The sequence below is a fragment of the Carex rostrata genome, chromosome 11 (assembly GCF_964058835.1).
Source record: "Carex rostrata chromosome 11, lpCarRost1.2, whole genome shotgun sequence".
NCBI classification, from domain to species: Eukaryota; Viridiplantae; Streptophyta; class Magnoliopsida; order Poales; family Cyperaceae; genus Carex; species Carex rostrata.
The window spans coordinates 3,663,818-3,686,361 of record NC_135928.1 but is presented as its reverse complement, the minus strand read 5'-3'; the positions used below and the strand labels follow the sequence as shown (position 1 = coordinate 3,686,361).

At 33.2% G+C, this 22,544-nt stretch overlaps 1 protein-coding gene across 2 annotated transcripts; it reads right to left on the bottom strand.

The window, feature by feature from the left end:
- Positions 1–3,508: 3,508 nt before the first annotated feature.
- On the bottom strand, positions 3,509–11,029 carry LOC144561485 (auxin response factor 17-like). Of its 2 annotated transcripts, none has more exons than XM_078310448.1 (14): positions 10,303–11,029; positions 9,024–9,142; positions 8,483–8,581; positions 8,333–8,389; positions 7,825–7,980; positions 7,382–7,466; positions 7,171–7,261; positions 6,717–6,881; positions 6,086–6,208; positions 5,913–5,988; positions 5,597–5,744; positions 4,546–5,438; positions 4,249–4,442; positions 3,509–3,937 (listed from the first exon to the last, which is right to left on the bottom strand). In XM_078310448.1, exons 1-14 carry the CDS (start codon positions 10,343–10,345, stop codon positions 3,745–3,747), a joined length of 2,442 nt encoding a protein of 813 aa, XP_078166574.1. In that variant the 5' UTR covers positions 10,346–11,029; the 3' UTR covers positions 3,509–3,744. The 2 variants fall into 2 exon arrangements, with proteins under 2 accessions (XP_078166574.1, XP_078166576.1); XM_078310450.1 differs by having other exon boundaries at positions 7,171–7,265; positions 10,303–11,028.
- Between the last annotated feature and the right edge of the window lie 11,515 nt (positions 11,030–22,544).

The window sequence follows — 22,544 nt, the reverse complement described above, 5'->3', positions numbered from 1 at the left end:
CCCCACTATGATGGTCTAATGGAACAGGTGTATTGTGAAATTTATAATGACGTGGGAAGAAGCCCATGGTGTTTTAGAGCAGGATATGTTTTGAGAACCGAGATGAGCTAGGTTTACCTAGTCAATAGTTTAATTGGGCCAGGCTCTATCTGCTTATCTTAATTGGGTTATAACAATTTGGCCCAAATTAATTGTTGTAGGGACTAAATATTCAAAATATTGGAAAATAAAGGACCAGACAGGAATTTGGGAATCTTTCACCGCCGGGGCATTCAATGGACATCTTGGGCCTTGGCCCAATTTTAGTGGTACAGGCGTCGTTGTCATGGTTGATAGTCATCCATAGCTGCACATGGTTTAAGATCTACATCCTTAATTTTGTTTTTCTTTTTTGTATTTTTTTATTTCGCATCAAAGAACAAGCACGCATAGTGACAAATTAAAAGTTCGGTTTGGCGATTTCAAAAATTTGTGATTCGGATATAATTCAGGAATGATTTGGTACAATAAGTAAGCAAAAAAAAATTCAAAAAAAAAATGGCGCTTTTTTTGCGTTTTTCTCGCGAATAATACGTGACTTGTGTTTTATACGCATTTTATTCACGAATAAAATGTATTATACGTTTTTTTGCGTTTTAGACGGAGTTTGGTTCGGAAACGTCAAAAAAACAAATTAAATGTGAATAATTCGCGAGTCTTGTTACTATGCAAGCACGTTCAATGATAGGCATAGGATGCAGGTGATCTATTCATTTTTTACAAAGATTAAATTAGTGTTTATCGCGTCATAGCGGAACAGTAAAAAAAACGACGCTATTGCCATATTACGCTACTATAGGGTGCTATAGCACCGATAGCACCATACCTTTTATGGTCCGAAAACACTATAGCGCCGTTATTTAGAACCTTGGTTTTTTATAATAAACACTAGTGTGTTTGGATGAATCAAGGAATAGCTTGGAATAGCCGCTAACCCAACATTTCATAGGAATAGCGGAATAGCAGCTAACCCGAGTTATTCCTTTGTTGAGAATAGCGTTTTTTTTCATCCAAACGTGTTGTGTTGATAATAGTTCGTCAAGAATAGCAGCTATTTCTGTGTCATCCAAACGTACCCAAATTTTCAGTATATTAGTAATTTTGGCTGATGCATGCTCGCCAGACTGATAATTACTGGTGCATAATTAACACACGTTACAAGCATATTATGAAGGATCTGATTATTTCTTTTTTTGAAGAAAAAATGTGGAGATCTAGCACACGTTACAAGCATATTATGAAGGGTCTGATTATTTTCTTTTTGAAGAAAAAATGTGGAGATCTAACATCCAGTTTTCATTAATCAGGATATCTAAGATGTCAATTTTACAAAGTTTTTTATAAAAGGAAAATTAAAAAGAAAAGATAAAAGAAAACTAGAAGATCACCTATTTACACTTTAGACCGTTTATCCTATAAAAACTTCTCCTATCCTTGGTTAGACCAGCTTTCATACTTCTGCCTAATTTCTATTGCAGTATATCTAAACCCTTTCTTTGGTTCTCTGAAAATCCTTATGCATTTTTCTCTCCAAATAACAAAACACAAAGATGTTATTGCCAAATTCGAATGTGCCGGTAGATATGAGAAAATGTGAGGGTGAGATGCTCAAATACAATTAAATATTGGATCTAATTTCCAATCTACTAGTGTGAATTCATATCTTATGAAGAGAGAGAGAGAGAGAGACTTCATGGCAGTCAATCGGTGGGGCTAAATGCAAAGCTTTTGGTGGGATCAGCCAAAGATATGACATAAATAGAGGAATGACTAGAACTAGCTATATGGTGCCCATACTGTCAATTTGGCAATATGGTGCTTTGATAGTATGATACCTCTACCTGGGAAAAAGTTGGGGGCTTTGATATTTTTCATGTTCTGTCTGATCTGCTTCCTAAATGGGAATTATTTTGTTGAAGCCAAAAAGAAAACACTAGTATTATTATTAGTGTATTACGCAAGATGGGACTAGAAAAGTAAAGTGTGCATGTGAGAGAAGCATCACAAATTCACAACCCAATAATTGCCTGAGGAAAAGGGTGTGGTCTTTATTGAAAGTCTAGTTTTTACAAAGGTTGAATATATATTTAAATGGGAACAGATATCACATGGGTGGGGGATCCGAGTGTGAATGCATCAAACAAATTTCTAAAAATGTGTGGGGCTGTGTGGCAAAGCTGACACAAATTATCCTTTCCTCTGAAAGGATCAGTTCATTCTTGGATCTTAGCTAGAAAGAGGGGGGTCAGAGGTCCCTCCCTGCTGCCTAATTTCTTTCGAATTCGAGCAAATATACTTTAGAACCATTTACACCTGGTTGAATTTAGTGATTTAAAAAATCACAATGTGCACGGATACGTCACGGCATGGTATGATTCTGTCACAGCATAGCATGGTACGTGTGCCGGTTACGTGCTGTGATCATTCGCATGACGTGACCATCTTTTGAAAATTTAACATGACATGACACACGAAGGTACTTGATCGCACAAGTCACATGTAATTAAGACCGTTAGATGTTGATCAAAAAGTGAATATTAAATAAACTAAAATTATGAAAAAATAGTTAAATGTGACGTAACTAGTCACATTTGAACACGTCACGTGTAGTCACGACATGTCTTAGTCACAACGTTTCGTGGCCATCTTTTCAAATTTGACCACGCTACGACATTGAACGTATAAATCTAACTTGATTATGACACGACACGTGACTTAAATCACAGCGTAAATACGACGCGTTACATACTGAGAACTCTAGTTGAATATGTTAAGACTTTCAACTATTTGAAATTAACAGAGCCACTTCAAAAGAAAATTACAATCCATCAATACGACATTAGTTCTAACCCGGAACAATGTTACAAAACAATACTATTTTACCTTTTTAGGGTTTTACCAAATCATTTAAAACCCATGCAAATTACGATGACGACTACCTACCGAGAAGGAAGGTAAAAAAGTTTTGTTATAATTAGATTTGTCAATGTCACAGCACGAGACGAGACGCAAAGTCTATGCGTGATATAGCATGACACATCATTATCAAGACGTTAAATTGAATAGTGAATTTTGAATAAATTAATTTAAATTAAAAAATATTAAATGTAAACTGCTGTGACAAATGCATAGACACCACACGTGTAATCAAATTATAACTAACATGCCGTAACCATCCCTTCAAATTTGATCACAACACGATAGATAAAAAATCTTACTTGGCCACAACATATGACCCAAGTCATGACACGACACAACACGCATTTAGATCCCTACCGTACCACAAACTAATCGGTGCACTCTATGCAATACCAACAGGAAGTTAGAAGTATATTTTTTTTCTCAGCCACATGCATCTGACGATCTTAGCAGGACATGATGAGCAGAAAAACAATGCAGAAGCTATGGATAGAAAAACAACAAAATATATAGAAAAACAAAACAAAAACAAAACAAAAAGCAAGGTTGATTTTGGAAATAGGGAAAGATTAATTGCACGTTCTACATTCACAGGATTAGTAGAGATAAGTGCTAACGTATTACAACCAAGAAATATAAACCTTAGGTAATTACTATATTTGACATGATTATTAGGCATAGAGCATCAACTTAGGTTCAAACTTGCCTACCTACCTAAAATATCTGCCCGAGTGCCCATCACTGAGGGACTCCATATTACACCGTGTTCTTTTTGTGCCCCTATTCCTAGAAATCTAGTGTCCCAACAGAAGCAATCCCACTACTCAAGTTTTGTGTGTCATGCCGGCTGTTATAACTGTCGCAGGTTGCTAGTCTTTTTGTGGGTCCTGCTTGTAAGAGGTCGAGGCCTTGTCGGTTCATCTGCTGAACCTCTTGTGGCGACAATATCTTTATGCACGACACACTGTTAACAAACTCCCTGCAATAAAATTGAACAGCAAAAACCAAAGGTTACCCAAATTAATTAAGGTCTTATATAAAATCCAGATAGATAATTATTTAGCTAACACGTTGAGTACTCATTCGTCAACAGTCTCAAGGAGAACATTTTGATCATTGATGAAAAGACCCAGAACAGCTAAGAGTTCAGCAAAACAGAAATAAACCAATACAACCCAAATTCTCAGTGGTATCAACACACACACACACAAAAACCGAAGTAACAAACAAAATGAATCAACAGAGAACCAGAAGAGAGAAATCTAGAGAGAGAAAAGGGAATGTACTTACTGCCAGGGGTCGTCGCCGAGGAGGAGGACATCCTCCTCGCGGTCGACAAATACAAGCTGCCAGCCTGATCTCATCGGGTTCTCCAACACCCCGTCTTCTAGACCAAACATTCTCCCCAACTCCCTCTTCAATTCAACATAATCACTAAACCGAGTTATGTCTAACGATCTCCCATACGTTCCCGACTTGTACACCTACCATCAATTCATGAAATCATAACATGTTATTTTGTGCTTGGTCTAGAAAAGTATCTTGTTCTTTTCATTCTTCTTAAAAAAAAAAAAAAGTAAAACAAACCTTCACAAATGTTCCATCCACTGGGTTGACTTGATCCATATTCTCGTGAGTGGATAAGAACCCTGAGTCCTCCAAGCAACCCGTGCCGGCCAAAGCTTGGTTCAAAGTGAAGTCATCGTGTGTGGAACTCAAGAAGTCACAAGTTGAGAATGGCACATGGTTCGGGTCAATACTATCATTGTGGTTTATACCATTTCTCAGACTTGTCAGACCACTTTCTCCCAATAGAGAAGATGAGTTTATGTTAGTCCTGAAAGAACTGTTGTTTTGTTGGTCCATGGATGGAAGCACTGATTCCAAAGTGGTATCCAATTGTTCTATCGGGTTCATGGACGGATATCCAGACTCCAACGCGACCCGTTTCAATGACCAAGGGCTTGAAATGGGTATGGGTGTTGCCTTTGGCATCTCTTGAGAGAATACCGGTAGAGCATTCAAATTTGGGTCTGAATAACTTTGAGTCTCAGCAAATGTTGGTAGAATGCCTGAAATGGGAGGTTTCTGGTCAAGCTCTTGCTCTCGTGAGATTTGAGATTGCATGAACTGAATTTGGTTTTGTAAGTACGCTTGTGGTGGTTGCACTTGGGACACCATATGGCTCGACAAAAATGGGCCCTGGTTATTATTAATTAGGTCCAGAGAATGTGACTGGAACTGAAGCATTGAAGGAGAGAGATGTTTTGCATGACCTGGAGTTGCTGCAAGTGCTGCTGTGTTAATTGGTTGGTAACGGTCTGGTTGGAGGCCAAGCATTGAGCTGTCAAGCCGTGGCTGGATGTTATATGAAGGTATGTTTATCCCTTGAAAATTAAGTGACTGGAAACCAGGGTTACCACAATCTCGAAGCCACATTAGTGGAGACGTGAAACCAAGGGCACTTTCGTCTTTTCCACCTACATAATAAAAATAAGAAAGCTAAGCAGCTAGAAATGCAGAACAAAACATAGAGCGAGCTGGCAAGAGAGAGAACAAATGCTCATTCACTTCTGTTGTCTTTGAAATACCACCAATTAAGTACAGAAACATACTAATAAAGAATATTATAGGATACCAAGGAAAGAAGGCAATCCAGGGGGCCAGGGGCGTTTCAGACGAAGGGAAAAAGGTGAAGGGTACATTGGGAATGTTGTCAGAGGTTCAATTTCCCAAAGGGACACTCTCGGTTGCCTCTCACCAGCCGTTGATTCATCCCATCCAACCTATATTGAAGAATAAATAAAATAGAAGTATGTTATTGAGTATATATCCAGGAATGCACAATCAAGAAATTTAACATAATTTGATAAGAAACAATAAACTATTTATTCTAATTATACAAGTATCATAATCTTATCTATAATCATTATGGACTACAAGAGAGTAAGTACCTTAACGGAACGCCAATGTGAGTTGGGCCAACGGACAGCGTCAAGGTCGCTTATCCCTGTAATTGTGCCCATGTATCTACAAAAATTTAATAACATGTAAAAGTATAGATATTTTAGAAAATGACATCAACTGTGAATGTATAAATAAAGATGAAGAAACTTTAAAGACATACCGGCGAACACTGGACTCCTCAGTCTCAAAAAGCATCCGAAACCGCATTCCAACAGAGATACGGGTATGGTATACTGCCTTGACATACTTTGCAAGAGGTATCACAAACTCACACGGGCTAGCCCTGTTGGTAATAACTTTAGCATCAATAAAAATAGAATGTTCACCAATAGTCGAGGCATTGCTCAGAAAATAAAAAATATTGGAAATGAACCAGGGGAACATTTCTGTGGCATTAAACTCAACTTAATCATACTTGACATCTCCCGAACACCAACATACATCAGAGTTCATATTCGTGTACACTCCTTAGATAGTGTGAGATAAAGGTATGTTCCTTTACTGTTGACAAGTTTGTGCATCAGCCTAGCAAGCTCTTCTTTTGGAAAACAAATATGAAGTGAAGTTGGGAATTGGTTTCGCGGTTTTGACGAACTTGTTTAGGTTAAAGCCTTTTTTTAATAATATAGTAACCAAAGATTTAGGATAATAGGGCATTTGTTCTAATGGTTGACAATTGTTGCAAAATATGAAAAATATCGATTCTTTGTAAATAATATGGTGTCTTGGCATAATATGCGGACAAAAGACATAAAAAACAGTGATATCCTTGATTAGAATGTGGTACCAACCTAGGGTTGTAGAAGATGGTGAACCGACTATTTGTAGCAGCGGCATGAGCTGCAGCAGCAAGTAGTCCAATGTGCATACTGTCACTTGACAAAACAGAAGAAGGCATCACAGTCTGTGGCCGATTTGCACGCCTAATCCCCAGTAGAAGCTGATTATTGTCATTCCTATGCAAATAAAGAAAAACATATACATCAGCTAACAGAAACTAAATTCTCATCATCATCGACAGCCCTTTGTGGGGAAACAAAATATTCCACACTAAATTATACAAAACTTCACAGACTTACTATTGCTCCCACGAGAAAAATCATATATCTTCCCCACCCCTTCCATTCCAAAAATTACTCCCCCCCCCCATATGTAAATAACAGAACTCCACCTAGACCCCCAGGATCCATGGAATCTTTTTTTAGGTTCAACACACCAAAAAAAAAAAACTCATTGAAGTACTACCAGATAAAAAGCACAGAATCTCCAGCAACAAGTCTTTTTGCACTCACAAACACACTCCAACCAGTTGTCAACAGGTGCCTCTTTGGCTGACCTGCCTCAAACAATCAAATTTAAGACGTCAGAAATGTAGTTCTGTATTTTTCAATACAATGTAGTATTGAGTTTAGCCAGCAGCAACAACCAGGCAATCAGAAGGTAAATTAAATCTAACCACGAAAGATGTGGCGAAACTTCCACTCATTCCCATGCAAGTCCTTCGCAACAAGCTCTTGTGCTGGTGGCTGTTGAGAAAAATCCTATAAAACCAAAACAAAATCTAATTAGCTAAAAGAAACTTAAAAAGAGAAAAAAATCCTTGTTGTATGAACCAGGTCTCCAAATATTTTTACGTGTGCTTACAAACATGTAAATGAAACTAACATAACAATAAGCAAATGCACAAATTGCCCACCTCCTCAGTTCATAAGAAAAGTTGTGTAAAATAAAAGAAGGACAACAGATAAAAAGAGTGGAGATTTAATCCACATGTTTGTTAGCTGCTGTTTTATAGAGACAAACAAAAGTTCAACACATTTGCTAGTGATCTAGGGATATAAATATGTTGACATCCCAAAGAAACAATAATTGTAGAATATGGAACTAAATTAAACATACCAATGGAGGAAAGACCTTTTCGGCTGCTCGTCTTGGTACTGAGAAACCACCATGTGTGCTTGTGTCACTGGCCGTCAACGTTTTACAAAAATAATTTGTTGGTTGTTTGCTCAGCGTGCCTAATTCAGTCGGTAGGTATGGATCCTTGAGTTCTTGCTGATATGAAACAAGAAAAATAGATTACACTTAAACATGCAACCAAGTAAATGTAGGCTTCTCCAAATATGAGCAAGATCACAATTGACCCTATTTTTTTTTTTAAAAACAAGGTTCCCATTATCCCAGACATTTATTTCTTTTTAGATGCCTCTTGCAGGAATTGAACATGTGTCTCTCAGAAGAGAGGCGAGGCCCGTTACCATTTGTGCTAGGCCTATAATTTACAATTCACCCTACAGTAATGATTAATATTTGCTACACCCTAATAATCCTTTCCAGTAAGCTCAACTAAACCCCAACTTATTATTAGTCAAACATAACAAATATCAAAATGCTGACAAAATGTTACCGGGTTAAGAGGTTGCAATGTCATTTGTGCATAGACCTCATCAGTCTCTACATCAGCCTACAAAGAGTCACGTATCATCAATATTACAATGATTAGGATGCAAAAATTGAGAGAATCAAGTTTAGTAGACGTCAACATCAAATCACTTACGTGCATAGTGAGATTATGCAATTGGCATATGAGCTGAGGTGGCAAGCTAGGATAATTCGGGATTTGTGCATCAATTTCCTTATTTGTAGAAGCAGATACCTTCAAATAACAAACAAACATATTTGAGATTTTAAGTTAACGTCTTTTATTCCTTGCATCCATACGAAAACCAATACAATATGACAAAAGTATCAAAATAGTATGAACAAAATCTGAAATCATTCTGATGTGCATGTGTCCTATCATTTTTGTTTTGCCTAATAAACCAAATTGCAGGTTGGTGATTAAAACCTATAAATATGCATGTTTAATGCAGGCATGGCATGGTATCAGGTGCACATTGCAAAGCTTTAAGATAATTTTCAATAAATCTTAAACACTCGTAGGAGGCACAATGATAAACGAATGAAAAGATTGCAATTCACAGTTGGAGGTGGTTACCAGCCCTACCTATATTATCTCTAGCAATTACTGTGCTCAATTAGACCTGGCTATTTGTGGCATTAAGTTGTTTCACAAAAAAAGAGAAGTTAAAATGTACCTGTTCACTGTGTCCTTGTGGAAAATATACAACACGGGTCCCGATGACAGGGAGAGACACAAGGGGCCCAGCACATGCATGCCATAGTTCTGAATTCAGACACTTTGCCTCTTGCTCTCCTAAAATTATTCATAAAAAAAAAATCATATTAGGAAATAGTCAAATAAGCAAACAAACAAACAAACAAAAATAATGTCTTAACCTGAAGAAAATCTTTACTCATTATACAGAACTTCGTGTTTAACACAGAAAATTCTTCAGTCATCATTATAACCTGCTATCCCTTGTGAGCCTCATTTCCCAATTTTTTCAACCCCACCAAACCCAAGCCACAAAAAAATAAAAACAGAGAAAGAACTGAGGTTCTGAGTCTTGTTATGTCTGTAGAGAAAAGGCATACAAAAAGAAAGGGTAGTTTGGGTATCTTTTAATTGAAATGGTGGATCTGAGGAGGGAGGAGGATAGTTCTTTATATCTCCAAAGACTAGGCCCACACATGGCATTAACCAGTGATTAATTAAACAACACACCGCAAGATTAACATGAATGAAAGTATTAAGGGTAGTACATGGCATTCCAATATGCTTATTTTGATGTTCAATGGGGAGGAAGAAAGTTGGGAATAAAGGCCTTAATTTCCCAAAGTAGATTATTTATTCCGAGCTATAATTTTGGTTGGTACTTGGAATAAAAAAAAGTAATGATTTTTGGTGTTCTTTCTTCATCTAGAATAAAGCTAATTCTTAATCTACACAGAAAGTTTGACTAGAAACTATCAAATTCTCCTTTCTTCCACGAACTAAACAGGTGTTATCTGTGTTTATTCCACTATCAAATTCTCCTTCATAAGAAATCCCAAATATGCACCAACCAAGCGTACTAAAGACAAATAATGAAGTTAAACTATAAAAATGATGAGGAATGAATGAAGGATTTGCACAAAAGCACCAAACAGTACCGTTCAACAACACTGGTGTGTACCTATAATGGCCATGGTCGGTAAAGAAACCAAATCTGAACTACAAAAAAGGCGCGTAACATTTTTATGGATTTATCTCTGCGAGCAAAAAGAATCATTCAATTTCTCTTGTTTTTCCTAATAATTTTTTTCCCCAGTCGACAGTGATTGACAGCAAAAATTATTTGGAAAGAGAAAATATAATAAGAATTACGGACAAAAGCAAGCCCCAAAGAAAAGAGGTAAAAGAAAAACTTGCTTTAGTTTTCTCTTGAAATAGACTCAAAATGCAAAGTTTCAAGCAAATGACAAAAACCTCACCTTCTTGGGTCTGATTCAAAAGACCTGATGGAGATAGCTTCATATTTTACCACTAAAAAACGAACTTCACATACGCAAAAGCTGAAGTCTGATTTTACGTCCAATTTTTCAAGCAATTCCTGTGGCTTTGATCACAGTTCTTCCAAAATTGATAGATTATTGGTTCAACCTTTGTCCTAGGATCTTTTTTCTCTTTACCAGCGCAATAGAGCACTTCAAACAATCACGAGGCTTAGTTCATAGGAGTACCAAAAAAAAATACAGAAAACCCACAAAATATATACTTCAAAGTAGCACGATCAGAGCTCAAGGACCCAAAAATAGTATATATCATTCAGATCTCAACTCAGAAGTGGTAGTGACAGTTCTCCTCTTTTGATTTCTAGCCTCAGCTTCAGCAAAGAAAGCAACTGTTCAGTGGTTCTTTCAGCTGAAAGCAACTCACGAATTCTTAACAAGTCTGTGTGTGTGCAGCTAACGAAGCGAAGCGAAGCAAAGAGACAGAAGAGAAGAAAGGGAGAAGAACAGAGGCTGAGGCATCTTTAGCTACAGTGCTTGTAAATGGTGAGCATAGATATCGGATGTAGAACTAAAATTGAAATGAGATAGGTCTGGTTAGAGAGAGAGAGAGGAGAGAGAAGGTTTAGTCTCGGGGTTTTAACCGCACGAGCGTACGAGCGGTGCTCTCTCTCTCTCTCTCTCACTCGGTCTCTCTGTTTCTTATTTTTTTTTAATTCTTTTAACGAGTATATTATTATATTTTTTTTAAAAGAAAAATGGAACAGGGCTGCTAAGGAGCGCACGTAGAAAAAACAAATTTGTTCACCGTTAAGCGAACAAAAACTAAATAACTATATATATATATAAAGAAAGTTACACTAGTCAAACAACCGAAATTTTTATAAATACCATTTTTTTAAAATTATTAAACCAAAACACCAATTTCGTCTGGAAATTATATTTTTCGCATGGCCGCTTCCCGGGAAAGCGGGCACTTGGAACCGGGCCGCTTCGAGGGGAAGCGGGCACTTATTTGGGCCGCTTTGGAGGCCAGCGGCCACATTAATTTTGCTTTTTTTTTTTCTTTTTTTTTCTTTTTTTTTCTTTTTTTTTGTTGTTTTGGAAAACAGAATTTTTTTTTGGTATTAAAATATTAGAAATGTTGAATATATTTCTTTGAAAATAGATGAAATACAATATAATTTGATTTATTAGAAAGACTGCAACAAATAACCCGGATCAATATTTTTCAGGCCGGATTTTTCGCGGCTGTAAGAAAAATTAATATATTTATTTATGTGTTATTGAAAAAAAATAAAAATAATTAGATTATGAGTTATTGATCCCGGTTCAAAAGTCACTTCTAGGTAATCCAGAAAATATTGTGACCTTTCTAGTACATTTAATTTATAAAACGTTGTATCTATTTTTGAAAAAAATCAAAATCTTTAATTTATTTAATTATTGTTTTTCAAAAAGAATTATCAAAATAGATACAACTTTTTATAAATTAAATGTACTAGAAAGGTCACAATATTTTCTGGATTACCTAGAAGTGAATTTTGAACCGGGATCAATAACTCAGAATCTAATTATTTTTATTTTTTTTCCAATAACACATAAAGAAATATATTAATTTTTCTTACAGCCGCGAAAAATCCGATCTGAAAAATATTGATCCGGGTTATTTGTTGCAGTCTTTCTAATAAATCAAATTATATTATATTTCATCTATTTTCAAAGAAATATATTCAACATTTCTAATATTTTAAAAAAAAAAAAAGAGGCAAAATCAATGTGGCTGCTGGCCCCCAAAGCGGCTCAAATAAGTGCCCGCTTCCCCTCGCAACGGTCATGCGAAATTTAATAATTCCAGTCCAATTTGGTGTTTTGGTTTATTAATTTTAATAAAATGGTATTTTTAAAAATTTCGGGTCAAACAAGCTATACTGTATATAAAGCATTAAAATAATATAGATTAGTATTTCGGGGAATCAATCTAGATCAAAAATTAGTGTTTAATCTAGTAACAAAGACATATAATCTTTACGTAGAAAATTATGAATTCGAAATTTAAATTATTTGTTATTTTTTATATAAAGCTAGTACGAAACTCTGATTGCTTCTGCTTTAAGTTTGAGTTCCGTATTTTATAATGATGGCGCAGTTCTGTGATGTTATTAAAATCAAGGTGTCCGGTTGATCTCATCTAACCACAACCGTTGGATCTTATGCTGAGGTTGCTCCTTTTATGTGATCTAATAAGATTGAATGGATCCATCAATTATTTTAAATTCACGCCCCATGATATGGACAGCGTTTGAGAATTGGTTTTATTCCACCCGGTTATAGAAAATTTTGCATTCCCCTCTGCAATAATGTAACCATCTTAATTAAATTTTAATATATAGCATCAACTTTTTATTTAGGTCTTGTTCGGCTACGTTACTGTTCCCTTAAAAAAAAAAAAATTCAGAATTTTTTTTTTTCACGGAAACAGTATTTTTCAATTCAATTATTATGCCCATTTGGAGGCCGAACAGGCCCTTAGTAATTAAGATAATATTTTTTTTAATGAAAAATCACATATTCAGAACTTAATTAAACACATATCTATCTAAAAAGAAAGCAATACGGTCATTTTTAGACGTGTGTCTATTTACCCGTCATTTTAAATTTGATTGTAACATTTACATATAAATATAGTTTGCTATTATGACAAGTTATAACGAGAAACTATTTTGAGATTCGTGCTAGATTAAAACCGACAACTCAAATTTCATTCTACACGGTCATGTATTGCATTGGATCTGAATTCCAGCTATAATTGTAAATTACCAAAATTCCAGACATAATTTGCTAAATTATTTTAGAACATAGACATATTAATCCAAGAAATTGGGTTTTTGGTTAAAGGATATTTGACAAATTTTATCAGAATTTGGATTCAAATTGTCCAATTTGTATTAAATTTCACGCAAATGATTTAGAACTTAGTAAATCTAAACAATCTACGTAAATTTTAATACTGATCAAACAGTTTAGATCTGACTTTAAATAAAACTTTATCTTCATCGTCCTCTGTATCAGAGCATCTACATCCCTAAAACTCAACAGGATTTCTAAATAACTATTAACTACTTTTTAGAAATTATGGTCTCTAAAATTTCTAACTCTCACATCCCTGAAACTCATTTTAGAGTTTCTATTAAGCCACGTCAGCAACAAATTAAAAAGGAGAAACAATTTGAGCCAATCATTTGACCAACATAGAGTTTATAAACAGATTATTAATAAGAAACTTTCCTGCATAGTTTCTAAATAATAAACTCTCCCACATCACTGAAACTGAATTAGAAACTGCCACGTCATATTAGAAACTCTAATAGTTTCAGGGATGTAGATGCTCTCAAAACCCCTCCTTTAAACAAGTCCACATCCCCTCAGATGGAGTACAATACTCCTATTAATAGGACGAGGATTCAAATGCATTATGATTTTGTGATTCAATATGCTCCACATCTTTTATATCCGTTTTCAAAATTCAAACAATCGATTAAAACCGCTCAACATGATTTTCATAATAAAATATTCTTGGAGGCCAAACTTTATATTTTTTATATTTTTTTAACTATTTTTTACATATGTACAATATCACTTTTCGGATGGTTCATAATATTCTTAAATTAGTGATTTTGAAAAATGATATTGTACCTATGTAAAAAATAGTAAATAAATTCTGAAAAATATAAAATTTGATCTCCAATCATATTTTACTATGAAGATCATGTTGAGCGGTTCAGATTGACTGTTCAGACTTTGAAAACGCAGATAAAAAAATATAAAGTATACTGGAGCACAAAATCACGATGCATTTGAACAGATGATTCAGATCTCCTTCTACACGGTAGGTAAGGTATTGCACTGGATCTGAATTCCCCTAGAAACTCGCTCCTCTACACTTGAAAACAAAAAACAAAAAGAGAGATTTGGTATAATTAGACAAACACTAGTTTATATGTTGACCAAAAACCCTCAAACGGCTCCTCCAACTATAAATAAAAAATAAAAAAAAAGTTCCTCCACAAGAAATAACAAAAGGCAACATATTTTTTTTCCTCCACTATCATTGAAAAAACAGCAAGGACCACATTGACTCAGAGTCGGCGAACAATGGTCCCATGCAACCTTTTTCTAATTTTCTCTAAGCATTTAAATTAAATATCTTTGGTTCACTTGTAAACAAAATCCGGTTTCAAATGCACCTCTCACTTTCTCTACGAACAATTAGATACGCTCTACCAAACAATATCATCTTTTGAGCATGGAAACAACAAAATGAAATCTCAAATGGTGATTTTATTCCCTTATATAAGACTTTTCATGTCAAAATTATTTTTCAACATAAATATAAACATGACAAAAAGAAGCATAATTTGAAAATAAAAATAAAAATTGAGCCAACTCTGAATTCATGTGGCTCCGCCACTAATCTATTTGCTTCTGATTAGTATTATCATACCGGATTTAGGCATTAATTAATTATTTCAAGTGGGCTCTTATTTAAGTCATGTCATGCTTTTATATGAGCTTAATTAATTGTGATAAAAAAAAAGTGGAACATAACTTTCAAGGATAATCAGCAAGTGTGTGATTTGGAAAAGATAAGATAAACATGCTACAGGCAAGACATGACATTGCAAAATTGAAAAGCACAATCACAAAAAGATATACACAGATCAAATTAAATTTATATCGACTATTAGAAACATGTATTAAAAGCAAATCAAGGGCCACATCCTTATTTAAATTTGCATTATCAAATGATAATGTAGAATACGAGATTTTTATAAGTAACACTAGTAGCGAATGTATAAATACCTAGCACGTGCAGTTAAGTATTAGCAGTTTTGATCAGTGTTGTAAATAACGGTATACGATCGTCGGACTGATAGGGTACCGCCAAATAATTAATCAGGAATAATCAGTTGATTGGTCGAAAAAATCTATAATGATTTGATCACAGCCAATGACTAATCGGCCGATTTATTGGTTTTGACTTCATGTAGCATACGAATTATATATGCAATATTGTTCTGATTCTAAAATTTGGGTGTTGTATAAAGTCAAAATTGTTCTGTTAGAATTGGTGGTTTTTGGCTTGCTACGTGTAAAGCCGGAGCTAGTGATTCTACACTGTAATCAGATCGGTAATTTCAAATTCATAACTTATTTTGACAATTTTTTATACGGTTTAATTGCATGAGAAATACAAGCTGGTTGCTTTCCATCAGTGGCTAAATCATTCAAGAAAGTTCAGTGAAAGAAAGGAGAAAACTGAATAGCTTTAGATTAGATATGCACAGGAGATTAGGGACACAACTTTTGATTATGTTTAGAAATTTACGCTAATATACATTTCCACGTGTCCATTTCATGGGACATGGTCACAATATAGCATCAACACGAGCAGTGTTTTAAAAATGAGATTGAATCGTCTGCCCTTCGGGGGCAGGAAATTCCTGCTTCCAGAGTCACTGTTGGTGGACCCCCATTTTAAAAAGTAACAGTAATCGGTCCTACCCGCAGTGACTGATGGGGCAGGATTTTCCTGTACCCCAGGGGGGCAGGTGATCTGTTTCCTTTAAAAATATTGTATTGTTTATGCATGCAGAAAGTTATTAAAATACGGTATTGTTCATGCATGCAGAAAGTCATTACATATTGTACGTTTTTTAATTTTTTTTTAGTAAATATCAGAGATCAATCCATCTAATTATTTAATATTTATAAAGAATTGTCTGTTTCGAATTTCGAACCTGTAATCTTTCATACATAAAGCATTACTTTTATCACGATACTAAAAATTAGGTTTCTCACATTTTCTTAATTATTTACCCTTCAAACTGACCACATGAGGTTACTAATGTTTTATATCTTGTAGAAACCATTGTTAGTTGTAGATTTAACAAAAAAAAAATTGACAAAAATGCCCTCTCCTGTTGTCTTTCAATTTGTTCCTTCTCTTTTTACCATAAATTATTTTTTCCGTCTTAATAAATATTTAGGAAGACATTTATTTTATAATCCGGAATACAATTATAAAGTTGAAAGTACCAGAAATTTCTAAAGAAATGTTTTTTTTTTCTTCCACTTCCCAAATGTGAATATTGAATTTGAAAATGTAATTTTCTTTAAGAGTAACGATATTTATATATAAAAGTAGGACAGACATTTTAAAAAAATAATAATAATAAATTTTTGAGGAAAATAAAATAAAAACCGCACTCTTATCTAAATATAACAAGATTGAAAAATCTAGAAAAAAAATTAAGTCAAAATTTTCATATTTTTATATGCAAGGTAAGGTGCATATAGACACAAACCTTCTCATTCAAAGATTAAGATTGATTGTGATTGACTAAACCCCGATATTAATAAATAAACACTGGCGAATAAATTAAGATACATCAATTATTTATTAATATTTCTCAGGTGTTTTCCAAATAAACTAAATAAAAAATACGTATTATTCCTTTCTAGACCTTCTCTACGTCTCTTTCTACGAAAAAAAAAATACATCGTTTCTCGTACATGTCTACATCTGTAGCTTTTCAATACATGGCCCTCTTTAATTATCTGAGTAATTTGGAATGTGAGAAATAATTCTCCTATCATTATTAATTAGTCAATTAGGTTGTGTGCACATAAATGTTACCAATTGGAATTTTGTTGGTATTTTGTTTTCAATTATTTTATCTAGATGCCTACAAATTTAAAAAATGCACCAGAATTTTATTTTGGGTGGGCTGAAAGAATTTTCATACCTTTAAATTAATGATGTTTTTATTCTTACCAGTACCTAATAAGATAAAGAAAAAAAATCTTATCATATGATTCGGGTCAGATAAACGAATAAAAATGTACCATAGCTTTTTTAGTATGAATTTAAACTTACTAAAATAATTTATTATTTAACGTTTTAATTTATATACGAGGAGATTGAAAGTAAAAAATAAAATGTTATTCGACGTTTTTAATTTTTTTTTATAATAGAAGTTTAAAATTTTAAAATTTTAAAGTGCAAATGTTTAATTGATTTGTGGTGCAGGCTCTGATTAATGAATTAAATTTGTTATTTTAAATCAATCCAGCGATTTATATAATTTATCGATTGTTTTGGTAAGCGTAATTGTAATGATTTTATTTGTAACATTATTTGAAGCAGTTCATATTGCACCAAAGAAATCTATTTACTAGCAACATTTTATTTTCTTTTAAATTATACAGATATAATTAAATATCCATCCACTAATATTATATTAAGAATAAATTACCATGCATTATAATCAAGAAATCTTATTGAGCGTAACTTCAAAAATGTATCGGTAAATTAATTTCACTAATTTCAAATGACAAATTCAAACTGTTAAAACCAATCTATTTTACAAGTACTGAATATACATATAAAATTATCAAATTTTCGAATTCATTCAGTACAAAGTCAAATGGTAAAAAAAATAATGAAAATTTAATGCAATGAAATAACTTATAAACCTTTATTTTTGTTACCGCTTAACTTTGTACTAAATGAATTTGAAAATTTGAACATTTTGCATACACACACATTACTCGTAAAATAGATAGATTCCAACGGGTTAGATTCATTGTTTGAAGCTAATTCGATAAATTTTAGAGAATACACACCAAACCTTCTTAATAAACATAATACACGCTAACTTTACTCTATTTATGCATAAAAATAAACCACAGTTGGCATTAATGCAGAATCGATCTGTTTTGACAAGTTTATATTAAAAATGAATTCATATTAATTTAAATTATCTATATAGTCAGCTATCTCGCTACATGTTTTTCTTATAACTTCTAGATAACATACTATATAATCTAAATATAATTCAAAATTAATTATTTTCCACGACTCTCAGATCTATATATTCTCTTGAGGTTTGAATTTGACTTCAGTAACCAAATTACGGCTTAAATATATATTCTACGAGGAGAGTTGAAATGTTTTGTATCTTTTATGTTGTCTCGTATTATTTATTTTTTATTTTTAAAATTCAAATTAACAGTCGATCTGAACCATTCAATATGATCTACATACTAAAATGTACTTGGAGACTAAATTTTTTATTTTTGAATTTTGAATTTTATTTTTTAGATAAGTAATCATTACCATTCAAAAACATTGATTTTGTATCTATCTAAACAATTAGTAAAAAAAGTTCTAAAAAATATAAAAGTTTGTCTCAAAATATATTTATATTTAAGGCATGTTGAGAGGTTCGGATTTTAAATTTAAAAAATAAAGATAAAAAAATGAGATGCGATGAAGTATGAAAAATATAAAATATTTGAACCCTCATATTTCATTAACTAAAAACTAAAAGTATCTCCATGAACTTTTTCACAAAAATTAGAGTACATATTCAATCACTGCAGATTGTTATATTGTCTATTTCACCTTAGCAAAATTGTTGGCAGTTATTACTTATTTTGTCCAATATAAAAGTAGTTTTTAGCGTTGAACAACTAATTTGAACTTTTCTAAAATGCATTTAAACTGTTTTGAAATTTCATTTTGATTGTTTGGACCAGTTTGTAAAAAAGAGCATATTGACCGATTAATCGGCCGATTAGTTATTGGCAGTGATTAAACTGTCACCAATTTTTCCGACTAATCGGCCGATTATTTTCAATTATAGTCGATTATTTATGATTAATCACTTAACGGTACCATGTCTATATGACAAAGGCATACCGTTATCAGAGCGGAATTCAACTTTGAGTATAATGATGGGCGATGGCTAACTGAATAAACATTATATTTAAAAAATATTTTTAATAAAAATCAAAATTTATATAACACAAAATATTCACTATTTAATTTCATATAAAAAATAAACACAACAAAAAACTAACGCTAATAAAATAACATATTTATCAAAATAAAAAATATATTCATATTCATATTAATTTTTTATAAATTTAGACCAATAAAAAGACATGTCATCTTACATTAACGTCCTCTAAATTTTTTGTATTATTATAGAAGGGGCTAATACACATAAATACAAGTTTTCAATTCAATTTTTATATACTTAATAAAACACACTGAAAATGTTGAGAGTGGCTTAGCCGCCTTTGAATTACATTACCTTCTGTTACATGAGCGTTATTTACAATACAACACTGGTTTGGGAAGCCAATCTGCTCATTTTCTTGAGAAAAGGAGGACCCTCCTATTCTCCAATATGAACCGTTCAACATCGATCAAACGGCTTCAATTTCTTTTTAACATGGCACGAATCTCAAAGGACAAATAAATCAGATGTAATTGAAGTCATTTGATCGATTTTAAACAGTTCGGATTGAAAAATAGGAGGGTCCTCCTTTTCTCAAGATTTCATTCCACTAGCTTGGGAATGAAATATGCTCATTTTCTTGAGAAAAGGAGGATCCTCCTATTCTCCAATCCGAGCAGTTCAAAATTGATCAAACAGTTTCAATTAAATATGATACGTTTTAATATATTATATTGATATAAAACAAAAATATAATTGAAGCCGTTTGATCAATTTTGAACGGCTCGGATTGGAGAATAGGAGGATCCTCCTTTTCTCAAGCAGATTTGCTTCCACTGGTTTGGACCACTCCTAAAATACACACGTCATTATTATATAACAATAATGTGCCATAGCGAGATGTACGATTAGCCACTATATTTGAATCTCTTATTGGCTTATTGTTATGTCATTTTATTTTCTTTTTTGAGGAGAATTATTGCTTTGTCATGGGTGTTCCTACATTGTACACTGTAACTTTACCAGTAAACACAGTAATTCAAGGTGTTAGACCAAAACAAGAAGTAAAGCGGATATTGGAGTTTGGAGATGCAAGAGAATTTGATTAATCTGATTAATTTCATCTATATATATTGATTTGAAACACAAGAAATTGAATTTTATATTATTAGATAGAGATCATGTTTTGATTAATCGGATCGCATGATCTCATGACTCTATTATTGTAGAGAAAAGGTAACGTACTCCGGGCTACAGTCCTCCGAAAATTTCCGTGTATAAAAACCTTCCCTTTTTAGCTTAGTTCTGACGCGCTTTCAACTGCCACAACTGCCATAATTTCAAGTACAATATGTATGTTTACAGGATAATATGTGTATGTTTATAGGATAATATGTGTATGTTTACAGGATACTATGTGTACGTTCACAGAAGGTGGTCCCCAACAGCTGTCACGCGTTTTTAACAGTTTTCACGCGTTTTTATGTTGATCGGATTTGTTGAATTAGCTTACAGGATTTAGTATTGGTGTTTACATAATTAATTGAAAATATCCGGGGATTTTTGAGGGACTGGAGTTGGAGGACTGTTAGCTGCTTCCATTATTGTATTGCAGCTAAGATGACATTATTATGTTGTATTTTTCAAATATGACTATAAATTTACAAATCGAGCTAAGATGACATTATTATTGTATTGTATTTTTATTTTTGGCGATTTTTTTTAAAGAACTATATTTAATTCCCAACTTTTGAATTTTTATTAGAATGCACATCCGCATATATACATACGCATACATATTATGCGTTATGCAGTGACTAATCTCATGCATATTGAAAACCACATTATACACCAAGTTCAACTTATACAAATTTAAATATTAAATATGTTTTTTGACTTGTTAAAAAATATTTTATTCCATATTTTAATTTATTGGTAGAAGAATAAAAATTCCGATGGCTCTCTGTTAAATCAATTTGCTTGCCAATATGGGTAAGAGCAAACTTTTGATCTTCTTTTATCGTGATCTGATTTTAAAAGAAATCTGAAAAAACCAAATGAAAATATCTGTGACATTAGAATTTTAAAGACTCAACCTAAAAAAAAAAATGTTTCAGACTTGGAGAGAAATCATGTAAACTTTCCGGCTGGTGTACATGTTTACAAGCTCTCTTCAAAATAAATAAATAAATTTGGAAGGACCACTTTATGACCCAAGTTGTAATATTGTATTAGATGTCCCTCTCAATCTGCACCACTTTGGGAAAAGGGGCACCCCTTTGCGGAAAACTCACAAAGGGGCACGCAAATTTTTGGTGCCTTTTTTTAATTGTGATAAGACCAATGTAATATTGTAATGTAGACATAGAGTATTTGGTTCGAACTTCGAATTTGTTTTTAAGGCCATATATTATTTGGTGTTTTGTTTGATGTACTTGGGTCTTGGGTACGTAGTTCATAATTTTTTACCCCCAAGTAAACAATTGGATTTTGTAATGCAATCCCTTAATTAATCTATAATTAATCCATATAAATTGAAAGTGTTGAGAATTCGGGTAGGGTATTGAGGTACAATTCAATTATAATTCAGTCAATTAATCAAATGGAGGTGTTGTTCAATGAATGGGCAGAGATTTTACACATTATTCATAACACAACTTAGACCGGGGGGGACCAGACATGATGCAATTTAGATGGGTTTCAAATGGGAATTATACATTTTTAGAAAGACATACAAATTTGTGAATTTTAGAGGAATCAAACAGTCACACCTCAATGTCTTGTGGTCTTTGTCAGTGCCTAACAAAATTAGAATTTTCACGTAATTAGTTAGCAAAAATAAACTTTTGACTAAAGTCAACTTAATTAGGAGAGGGGGGATTGGGCCTTCTAGTTGTCAATTATCAATTATGTGTCTTACCTGAAACTATTAATTATCTATTGTCTTGAATGCCACTTAGTTAATTAAAAGGGTAAATTTTGCTAGAGGTCACTAAACTTTGTCATTTGTTACGAATAAGTCATTTAAGTTTTATTTGTCCTTTTTAATTACTTAACTTTATCATTTGTCTCAATCAAGTCATTCTATATTTTTCCGTTCAAAATACTAACGGAATATGCTCATTTCGTTAGTATTTTGGACAGAATATGCTAATTCTGTCAGTAGTTTATTTTTTCATTAATTACCAAGTCTTTTTATCATGATGAGTGCACTTTGTTGGAGTATATTTGGAATCATATGAATCAACTAAGCTTTCTTAGAACAACAACTATCAAGTCAAATAGAAATATGGTTTTACTTGTACATTCTACTGTACATACTAGACGGGTGCATGCTCTTTCAGGACGAAAGCGTATCCTTTGCGGAGTTTTTCCGTGCAAAGCTGTGCAGAATTTTTAATCTGGTCCGTTCGT

Bases quoted from the DNA above. Each gene is read 5' to 3' on its own strand.
- LOC144561485 (XM_078310448.1), bottom strand. From the start codon at position 10,345: ATGAAGCTATCTCCATCAGGTCTTTTGAATCAGACCCAAGAAG. The intron at 8,582-9,023 runs GTACATTTTAAC...TGTTATTTGAAG, and splicing joins CACAAGGACACAGTGAACAG to GTATCTGCTTCTACAAATAA. The intron at 5,439-5,596 runs GTATCCTATAAT...TTTATTATGTAG, and splicing joins TGGATTGCCTTCTTTCCTTG to GTGGAAAAGACGAAAGTGCC.